An 11,022-nucleotide genomic window follows, 5' to 3' on the forward strand; every position below is an offset into this window, starting at 1 on the left:
ATACATATGTATTCGCCTCTTTTGGGTAACTTAAGTGGGAACAAGTCGGAGATCACTTTTTACACTTGGGTTGATTTTCAAGTCAAGAGTATCTCATATTAGAGATCGTTCACGTTTTTTATATAGGAGCAAGGCACATCAAGTAGGGTTCTGGAGGCAGTGTTACAAGAATTGGAGGACTGTCAATAGGTAATGCACTTCCGCGCTCTAGATTCAAATTCTTAGAAACTGAGGCCACATCACCCTACTTCTCTGGTGTCCAAAGGTCACTAATTGATGTTACTGGAACCCTAGGCTTAGCGTGACAATATGTGGGAATACATACCAAAGAACTATTAGAGGCCCACTACTCCAGAACCTATATTCACGTAGTATATATGAAGGAGATAACCAAAGCAGTGCACAAAGAGAGGGATAAACCGGTTTCGCCTAGAAGCTAGAGACCGAACCGCTATGTCAATTTTACAAACGAGGAAACGGAACTGGGAGGACGACTGGCCCCACCCCTAACCCTATCTAGGCCAATAGCTGGTGACGCAACCGGAAACACGAGACCGATAGGTTCAGGCGCCCCCAAAGTATCGCGAGGTAGAATGTGAAATCAGCCGACATTTGATTGGCCGGGGGGATCGGTGACGTCAGACGCGAAACACTGGGCCTACCGGGGGAGCGTGAGGGACGCCACGAATTCCGTTTGGAGGCATCTTTGAGCTCGCGGAGTGGACACCATGAGCAAAGCTCACCCTCCCGAGTTGAAAAAGTAAGTATGTGAGAGGGCCGCGTCCAAGTGGCAGCTTCTTTGAGTGCTTTGAGTTCCTTAGATTCTCTCCATTTCCTGCAGTGTGCCTGGCGTGCGTGTTCCGGCACGAGGCCGCCGAGAACCCGACAGGGTCTCGCGCCTCGGCGCCGTAAAGCCCGCGCCGACGTCTCGTTTCGGCTTGGTTGATAGCATGGTTACCAGTGACAGAAAAGGTGCCCCTCTTCTGCTGTCTCGCCTTCTTGGGTGCATCTCCCGGCCCCACGTCTCCCAACGCGGTCCCTCTCGCTCTTTCTCCTTGCTTGGAGATCCTAGAATGCCATCCTTTGTTGAACTTCTTGAATAGCGTTAAGTTCTAAATAAAGTGGCTGGAGAGTAGTTCTATAAAGAACTAAGAAGATGGGCGGAATGGAAGTGTTTAATAGTAGATGAGGAGTCAAAAGCCACCTTAATCTTAGAGTGTTTGTAGCTGTTTCTTTGAGCTTTAATTTAGAAATCCCATTTTTTTGCTTTTTTGTGCTGAAGTTAAACTTGAATGTTACGTGATCTCTCGCTCTGTTAACAGAGCTGTGTGAGAACGTTCATTTTTCTAATCAGAGAAAACTAGGGATTTTTTTTTCTGCACCCAGTAAAATCCACTCAAAACAGGATTTTCCTACTTTAAAGCTTTAACCTCCGCAAACACTCTTGACTGAACTTAACATATTCGATGCCTCCTAATTATTTGTCTCTCGTTTATACCATGTAATGCCAGAATTCTGCACACAGTAGTTGAATAGCACAAAGTATGAAAAATTGATTTCAGGAATCGATTTGTGAAACAGCTGGCCTGTGTATAGTTCACTTATTACCAGCTTCATAGAAAAGTCAGACTTAAAGAAAAGGTCGGATTTAATAATTTTACATTTAGGGGCACTTAGGTGGCACACTTGGGTTCAGCTCAGGTCGTGATCGCAGGGTGGTGAGATCAGCCCCATGTGGAGCTCTCAGCACAGCTTGGAGTCTTGCTTAGTGTTTGTCTCTCCCTCTGCCCCTCCCCACTGGTCTCTCTCTCAAAAAAATGAATCTTAAAAAAAAAAAAAATTTTACATTTAAACGTACATCTGTATCAAAGCCATTTTTTGTGCAAAAACTACGTGTATGTTTTAGTTGGATCCCTTAAAGAGTTATTAATCATCAGTCTAACATTAAGAAAAATAGAAATTATTTTGAAAATGCTGATCTAAAACTTATTCTTTTATTGACAAGCTGGTAAAATCTTAGAAGTATCCTCTGGATTCTTCAAGAACTGGTGAAATGCTAATTATTTTTTAACAAAACATTGTCTACTTGTAATCTTGGACTTCCTTTTTGTTTCTTAACAGATACTTTTTTTCTTTACAGATATTTGAGAATTTCAGAGAACGAACCTAGTTTTAATATTTTTCTCATCTCTAGATTTCATGTATTGTAAAATCCTTTGAGACCTGCCTCCAAAATGACCTTCACATTTTTTTTTCCTTTATTTTCTCAGATATTTTTTACTCTTTATACCCTCCTGGTTTAGCTTAACTCATAGTTATTAACTGGGAGGGAGGGGAGTCCGGTTCTACTGGCAGGGATCTAGTAAGTAGAAGCTGGGGATGCTGCTAAACATTGTAAGTGCACTGGACATCCTTCAACAAAGAATTATCTGACTCCAGATGTTAATATGCCAAGGTTGAGATACCTAAACCTACCCAGATTCTCCATCCCGCCTCTTAAAAATCACTGCCACAGTGGTCTTGCCAGTGACTGGACTTTGCCTTAATAATTTATGACTGACTGAATGATAAAGTCTAGGCTTCTTGACACAGGATTTGAGCTCTTCCATCTGAAATCTTACAAGTGCCAAATATTACACACACTAATGGAGTGCCCCCATTCTCCAGCCAAACCAAACCATTTGCATTTGCGCAAACTTTCTCACCACCTCTGTGACTTTGAACAATTTACTTAATCTTTTTGAGCCTCAGTTCTTCATCTATAAAATGGTGGTAGTAACAATATATAACTTACAAAGTCATCATAAGGGTTAAATAAGTTCATGTGTGTTTTATTTGCTTGTTGTATATAATATATCCTATTAAAATGGATTATTTTATATATCATACTACATATTTTTGGTTTGTTTTTGTTTTTTTTTTAAGATTTTATTTATTTTAGAGAGCTCACATGGGGGGAGAGGGAGAGAGACAGACTCCGTACTGAGCTCCGAGCCCTACTTGGGGCTCCATCTCAACCCTGAGATCATGACCTGAGCCAAGCCAAGTCAGGTGCTCAACCGAGGTGCCACCCAGGTGCCCCAGGCCTGTGTCTTACTTACTTACCTCCGAATTCTCCCATTACATGTTATACATTAAAATTGCATGAAATTTCAGGGGCGCCTGGGTGACTCAGTTGGCTAAGCGTCCCACTCTTGGTTTCAGCTCAGGTCATGATCTCATGGGTGGTGAGATGGAGCCCCCTGTCGGTCGCCACGCTCAGCACAGAGTCTGCTTAGTACTCTCTCCCTTTGCCCCTCCCCTACTTGTGCACGCATGCACGCTCTCAAATAAATAAACTTTTAAAAATTGCATGTAATTTCATATTTCCTAACCTGTAACTGGAAGGGGTAAAAACTGGTTTGGTTACATGGCTTAATATTTCCATAATACCCTGCTGAGATGGGATTTCCCTGTTTAATTCAGATTTTTTAAAGCTTCAAAATATGTATGTATTTTGCTAAAAAATACTTATGTGTTCAGAAATATCTTGAACACTTAAGTGTGATGCTTAATATTAAATAAAACAACACTCCTTATTGTCTCAAATATAAACTAGCTATTGAATTGGATATGGTTTGATTACCTTCTAGTTTCCTCACAACTTCGGTTTTGGTAATAACCAAAATATAAACAAATCTTTGTTTTTCTGTTATGGCTCTAAAATCCAGTCATCAAGGGTGCCTGGCTGACTCAAGTCAGTGGAGCATATGACTCTTGATCTCAGGGTTGTGCGTTAGCCCCATGTTGGGTGTAGAGATTATTTAAAAATAATTTTAAAATCTTTTTTGAGAAAATAAAATTTGGGACTCCTGGGTGGCTCAGTCAGTTAAATATCTGCCTTCTGCTCAGGTCATGATCCCAGGGCTCTGGGATTGAGTCCCCTATCGGGCTCCTTCCTTGGCAGGGAGTCTGCTTCTCCATCTGTCTGCCGATCCCCCTGCTTGTGCCCTCTCTCGCTGTCAGAGAGACAGACAGCGAGAGAGGGAACACAAGCAGGGGGAGCTGGGAGAGGGAGAAGCAGGCTTGCCACCAGAGCAGGAAGCCCGACCGATGCGGGGCTTGATCCCAGGACCCTGGGATCATGACCTGAGCCGAAGGCAGATGCGTAACGACTGAGCCACCCAGGCACCCCATTAAATAAAATCTTTAAAAAAAAAAAAAAGGCAAAATAATAAAATCTAGTCATCAAACATTAGGGCAGTATTGAACAAGAATGTTTTGGTAATTCACATCATATAAAGACTTAGTTTGATGTACGTTAATATATTCTAAATCCATTCCATTTTTATTATTTTGCCCCTTCCCAAATTACATTGTGTAAGTGCTAAATGAGGTAGCCCATTATTCCCTGCTCTACAACAGTACAAGTTTTTTACGGTTTTAAATTTCATTATTTTTATTGTGCAATTTTAGCAAATCATATTGACTGTACCTACTTTTGTGCTTATGCATAAAATTTTTAAATCATTTATATAATTTGTACCCCTTTTCGCTTTTTCAGATTTATGGACAAGAAATTGTCATGTAAGTGTCTTGTGTTTTTTGTTTTGTTTTTAATTAGTTGCTTTCTACATGTGTCTTGGCGGTATATAATGTTTGGTGCAACTTCATAAAAATTTAAATCACACAACCTCTAATTCACACCCATTAATTAAGGAGGTTTATCAAAATCCTACCCAGACAGTTCTATTTGCCTAATTTCTGGTATTTAACAAATTGCACAGTACTTTGGACTTTTCATTATTTCCTTTAAGCCTTCCCTCACTTAGACAAAATTAATGGGATTTTCCTATTTTGTGATAGTTAAAAATGTATCAACATTTTTTCCTTTAAAAACAAAGGACTTGGACCAGGACTAAAAATCTGACCTATACAATGCTAGAAGGATATAGGGATTAAAGACCTGGGCTTCAGAGGCAAGCAGCCTTCCCTTTGAATCCAGGTTCTAGCCCACAGTACCTGTATAACCTTGAACCAGTTTTTTAAGCAGCTCTATACTTTAGTTCCCTCGTGAAAAGTTAGAATAATTCTACTTGATAGGATTTTTGTAAGTATAATTTTATATTTACCTTTTTTTATTCCAAAATAGTTAACATGCAGTGTTGTATTAGTTTCAGGTGTACAATAAGTGATTCAACACGTCCATACAACACGTGGTGCTCATCACAAGTACACTCCTTAATCCCATCTATTTCACCCATCCCCCCACCTGGATTTTTGTAAGTTTAAATGTGGAAGTAAATGTGAAATGTTTAGCCCACTGCTTGACATATAGTAAGGGTAGAGGATTATATTTCTCAAGTACCTGGGTTTACTTGGTTTAATTCCTTAGGTACCTTAGGTTTAATTCCACCTAATTTTTAATGAATAGTTGATATTTATTGGTCAGTTTTATTAAACTGTTTTTTCCCTTTCTATAGTGAAATTAAATGGTGGCAGGCATGTCCAAGGAATATTGCGGGGGTTCGATCCGTTTATGAATCTTGTGATAGATGAATGTGTGGAGATGGCAACTAGTGGGCAACAGAACAATATTGGAATGGTGGTAAGTAAAGATAGAAGCTTTCTCCTAGAGATTTCATATTTTGAAATAAGGATTAACTTCCTTTCTATTAAAGTCTTGGATTAAATTGAAATTAGGCAAATAACAGCAAAGATTAGACTTTCCATTTTCCTTTTAGTTTAACATATGGCAGTCATTTAACTGTGATAGTATCCTAGTTACCTATAGGTTAGGTCTGAATCTTATGCAGAACCTCTGAGGTCCTTGGATTTGAAATAGCTGTAGGAAATCATTTTTGGGCTTTCTTTTTTTTAGATTTTATTTATTTATTTGACAGAGACACAGCAAGAGAGGGAACACAAGCAGGTGGAGTGAGGGAGGGAGAAGCAGGCTTCCCACAGAGCAGGGAGCCCGATGCGGGGCTTGATCCCAGGACCCTGGGATCATGACCTGAGCCGAAGGCAGACGCTCAACAACTGAGCCACCCAGGTGTCCCCATTTTTGAGCTTTATAATAGAGACCTATAGTCAGTCCTTCATTATGCTCCATTTTAACATGCTTATGAGTTCCCAGAAGATCTTACTAAAATGTAGATCCTATCTAACAAGTGTCCGTGTGATGCAAATCTGCTAGTCTACCATCATACTTTTTGATTTTAATTGTGCGTATAATTAACCCAGATTTTCTGGTTTATTGCACCCAAATTTAAAAGTGGCCAAGGTAAAAGTTGCAAGGGATGATCACAGTGACAGCCATTCACATGAAAGAAAATAGGAAAAAAAACACACTGAGTTAATTATAGAAGCAAACATTTCCACATTCATTAGTCCATGGTGGTATGACTATTGAAAAAGTTTTTGATGTTTGTCAGCAAGACCCAGGCTTTGAATCCCACTCTTTGTCCAGCACAGGACAGTATACCCAGTAAGTTAGTAAGTCCCAAGTTTCTTGGGAAAAGTAAATTAAAAAGGACAACTTCACTTTAGCAAATCACTGAGCATAAAGACCTCTAGAAGGTGGTAAGAGTTCCTAATTGTTAGCCTTGATTTTCTTTTTGCCTTACAATTTTTAATCACTTTTTCCAAGGTGTATGTTATTGCTTCTTTCAAATGCATTTTCATTTGAAAAGCAAATCAATGGTCTGGGCTGGAAAAATAGCTTAGAGAATCCCTTGAAATGAGACTCCCACCCCACCCCCCAAGTTTTATGCAAATGGACCTTCCTTTCAGGTACTTCTTGAGCTTCTGTTGAAAAATGAATAAAACTATGGGCAAATCATTATCAGCCAGTTTCTTCTAAAAACCCACACACGCCCCCAAGATTTCTCTCTAGCCTTTCCTTTTACAAATGCAGTAATCTTCATTCTAAGAGGGGATAATTAGGTTTTTAGTTTATATCTCAGCAGATTTGCCAAAAAGATTGAAGAAGGACTTTGATATCTAAAAGTCAGTTCTAATTTGGGAAGATAATTTTTCAGAGAATTGTGTGACACTTCTTGGAATTTTATCCAAGAAGGGATTGAACCTAGATCATGGATCTTTCTCAAAATTTTCCCCCTAAATTTTAATGGGCTTAGTTTTTACACAGAAATTGGTTATGAGCACCTACTTACTGTGTTAGGCAGTCGGCTCTTCTACCTCTGATGCTTGTCGTGTGCCCCCCCCAAAAAAAAGTTTGTATTAGTAGGCAATAATTCTTGCAGCTGAGTTAACACTTTGAAAATGAAATAATGAAATAATGGGGGGGGGCGCCTGGGTGACTCAGTCAGTTAAGTGTTTGGCTCAGGTCATGATCTCAGGGTCATGAGATCAAGCCCCACATCAGCTTCCCCGCTGAGTAGGGAGTCTATTTCTCTCCCTCTGCCCATCCACCTGCGCACTTGTGCTCTCTCTTTCTACTAAATAAATCTTTAAGAAAAAGAAAGTAGAACAATGACAACATATTAATTGTCCTTAATAAAAAAACTTTTTTTGAGAGAGAGGGAGCAGGGGAAAGAGGCTGAGGGAGAGGGAGAGAATCTTAAGCAGGCTCCATACCCAGCGTGGAGCTCCCACAGGGCTTGATCTCAGGACCCTGAGATCATGACCTGAACTGAAAGCAAGAGTCAGACACTTAACCAACTGAGTCACCTAGGTGCCCCGAATAAAGAGACTTTTTTTTTTTGAGATTTTATTTATTTATTTATTTGAGAGCGAGAGTGAGAAACAACATGAGAGGGGAGAGAGTCAGAGGGAGAAGCAGGCTCCCCGCTGAGCCAGGAGCCCGACGTGGGACTCGATCCCAGGACTCCAGGAACATGACCTGAGCCGAAGGCAGTCGCTTAACCAACTGAGCCACCCAGGCGCCCCAAAAAAGACATTTTAAAGAAAACGCAAGAATGTTTTTTCTGAGGTTGGAAGAAAAATAGGTTACGGTTTTGTTTTCACAAATTGTTTGGCACAGGAGACTTACATTGGCTTTGCTATTCCCTTGTCCACGTCAGTGACCCACTGGGACCATTGAAATGACTTAATGCTGTTATGTTTAGAGTAGTATTAAGAATGTGTGTGTTCTGGGGTGCCTGGGAGGCGCAGTCAAAGTCTGGCTCTTGATTTGGCTCAGGTTGTGATCTCAGGGTCATAAGATTGAGCCCTGCATGGGGTTCCATGCTCAGCAGAGAGTCTGCTTAAGACTCCCTCTCCTTCCACCTGTGCTCTCTAAAATAAATAAATCTTAAAAAAAAAAAAAAAATGTGTTCTGAGGGGGAGATAGTTTGTATTAGGAATCTGTCAGCTGGATAATTACCTAATGATGTCTCAGCCTCTTCTGAAACATCCCCATAGTTGTCAGTGGCTCACCTCTCTTACTCCTTTAAGATTTCATTTCACCCCAGAGCTCCCCTAAGAATGTAATAAAAATTCTATATTAAGATGCTATATAGGGCGCCTGGGTGGCTCAGTCGTTAAGCGTCTGCCTTCGGCTCAGGTCATGATCCCAGGGTCCTGGGATCGAGTCCCACATCGGGATCCTTGCTCGGCAGGAAGCCTGCTTCTCCCTCTCCCACTCCCCCTGCTTGTGTTCCTGCTCTCACTATCTCTCTCTCTGTCAAATAAATAAATAAAAATCTTTAAAAATAAAAAATTTTTTTAAAAAGATGCTATATAGTTCAGGAGTTCTTACCAGCTTTGTGGTTCTGTAGTTCCATTTTAGGTTTGTATTTGTTATTAGATAGCTGTGCCCTTTCAAAAGACTAAAAGCCTAAACAGCATTTTGTAAAAACTAGCACTGAAGCACAAAAGGAGCACTATGGAATTCTGGACCTGATGGTTCCAGTTTGATTTGGAGAATTAGGCCTAAACACAATGAGAAAAGAGGAAGATTACTATACAGCAGAGGTGTCCACCCACTAGCCTTCATGTATTATGTGAGAAGGCAAAGACGTGTGCGATACCTATTTTAGAAAATGTTGATGAAAGTGACACAGTTGTATTTTGTTTTTTAATAATGCCCCAAAAAAGCCTCAGATCTGAAAATCTTAGTTATCTGAAATAACTTCTCTGCCACCATCCCCTTTTTAGGGTCAGAAATGGACACATTTAAGGGAGAGATAGGAAAGAAGGCTAGTAGTTTTTCATGCTTCGATCAATGAGATTTGATGTTCACTGTCTGTTGCAAATAAGCCAGGAATTAAAACCCTGAGAACTAGATAAGCCTGTTGTTTAGCTTTCTTCATTTCCATCCCTAACTTAGAGAAAGAATAAAAGTCTGTAGGCTCCTTCAGTCCCCATCATCTTCAGGGTATTGTTCTCCTTTCATGCTGCTCTTCTTCACCACCCTCTCATCATACTCATTGCTGTTTGTCTCTGCCAGGCTCCAAGACACTGCCCTACCTGTCATATTCCTTTCCCTTCTGTCAGCTGCAGTAAACATGCAAGGTCATTTGTTTATTTAACAGGTGCTTACTGAGCCCTCTGTGTGCCTGCCACCACTTTAGGCACTGGGGATATTGCACCTGCCCTCATAAAGATGGCATTTGGGTGAGGAAGACTATGAATAAACAGTATATGTAATAAATAAATGAGCAGATAGAATGAAGGGGAGAAAAATGTTTTGGTTTTGGGGGTTTTTTTTACTCCAGTTGCCTACAAGCATAGCTCTACTTTGAATCTTACTCAGAATGCCTCCATTTCTACTATTTCCTCTCATCACCCTCCTGTCCTTTCACCTTTCCTGCTCTACTTGACCTGATCTGTAGTATGACCTACATTCCACCGGGGGTTCCTTATGTTCCTTATGTTCACAGTCCCCTTGCCTTCTAGTTTAACTTAATTTTCTACCCATCTTAAACTCAGTTACCAGCCATTTCACCTGTGCTCATAAGGATCCTTCCTTATCTTCATTTATGGAATGGCTACTATGTTAGGTACTGTGCTCCTAGGGCCTTTTCTTTATAACTTCTCTTCCTGCCCCTAAGCTCTCTCCCATTCTTACATTGCCAGAACAGTGGTTATTCCCTTGACTATGAAATTTTCATTGGCTTATTATTGGTTTCATGATGTCTTCCAAGTACCTTAACGTTGGTGTTTGAGGCCTTCTAAGATTGGCTGCAAACTCTGTTTCCTACTTCCCATAATAACCTTTTACTACATTCAAATTAGATTCTTTCCTTATCCCCTTACACTTTTTCATTTCAATTTTGTTTAGAGTTCTATCTTCCTGTCAAAATTCTACCCCATTTTCAAGACCAACTAAAATGCCATCTTCACAAAGCGTACTTTTAACAATTTCCATCCTGGTTTGTTCCCTAAGTGATCTTATACCCCTAAACTAACATTCTACTGTACATTTTTCCCATTGATTTATGGATCCCTTGGGACAGAGATGGGTATGTTATTTCAGTACTGCAGTTTAAAAGGTGAGAAATCAATCATTGGAGACTTAGCGTTCTCAAAAGGGTACTTGTTAGTCTTGTTAAATCTAGAAAGTACATCTTACTTAAAAAGGGCTTCCTGGCTTCTTGTCGTGATTAAGATTTAGTATCCAAAAAAGCCTCACAAACTGATCTTTAATACTGAAAACCCATTAATGAATTTGTGAAAATTCTTTCATTGATGTCTGTCAAATAAATTGTGTTCTTTTCAAATTTTCTTTTTAGGTAATACGAGGAAATAGTATCATCATGTTAGAAGCCTTGGAGCGAGTATAAACAATGGGTGTGTTCATCAGAAGAAATCAACTGCTTCCACATGTCCCCTCCATAGTACCTGTTTTACTACAATATAAAAATCAGGTCGTGTGCATTTTCATACTGAACTTTTTTGTTAAATAAACTTTTATAATAGTCAAAAATGCTTTCTCAGACATTCTGAACGTAGAAAATTGAGTATTAGCTCTTATTCTAATTCTTTCTAACGTGAATTGTTCCTGGTTGAGATTGATTTGTTCTGAAGCTTTTATGCGTTAATATAGAAGAATCTGATTAAATGTGAAGCATGGCA

The 11,022-nt window shown here is 39.9% G+C and overlaps 1 protein-coding gene across 1 annotated transcript; it reads left to right on the plus strand.

The window, feature by feature from the left end:
* The first annotated feature begins 653 nt into the window (after positions 1-653).
* Positions 654-10,998, plus strand: SNRPG (small nuclear ribonucleoprotein polypeptide G). Its single transcript, XM_021699209.1, has 4 exons — positions 654-760; positions 4,544-4,566; positions 5,463-5,587; positions 10,680-10,998. The coding sequence occupies exons 1-4, from the start codon at positions 729-731 to the stop codon at positions 10,728-10,730; spliced, it is 231 nt and encodes a 76-aa protein (XP_021554884.1). The 5' UTR covers positions 654-728; the 3' UTR covers positions 10,731-10,998.
* The last annotated feature ends 24 nt before the right edge of the window (positions 10,999-11,022 follow it).

This window comes from Neomonachus schauinslandi, chromosome 10 (genome assembly GCF_002201575.2).
Source record: "Neomonachus schauinslandi chromosome 10, ASM220157v2, whole genome shotgun sequence".
Lineage (NCBI taxonomy): Eukaryota > Metazoa > Chordata > Mammalia > Carnivora > Phocidae > Neomonachus > Neomonachus schauinslandi.

Bases quoted from the DNA above. Each gene is read 5' to 3' on its own strand.
- SNRPG (XM_021699209.1), top strand. From the start codon at position 729: ATGAGCAAAGCTCACCCTCCCGAGTTGAAAAA. The intron at 761-4,543 runs GTAAGTATGTGA...TCGCTTTTTCAG, and splicing joins CACCCTCCCGAGTTGAAAAA to ATTTATGGACAAGAAATTGT. The intron at 5,588-10,679 runs GTAAGTAAAGAT...TTTTCTTTTTAG, and splicing joins AGAACAATATTGGAATGGTG to GTAATACGAGGAAATAGTAT.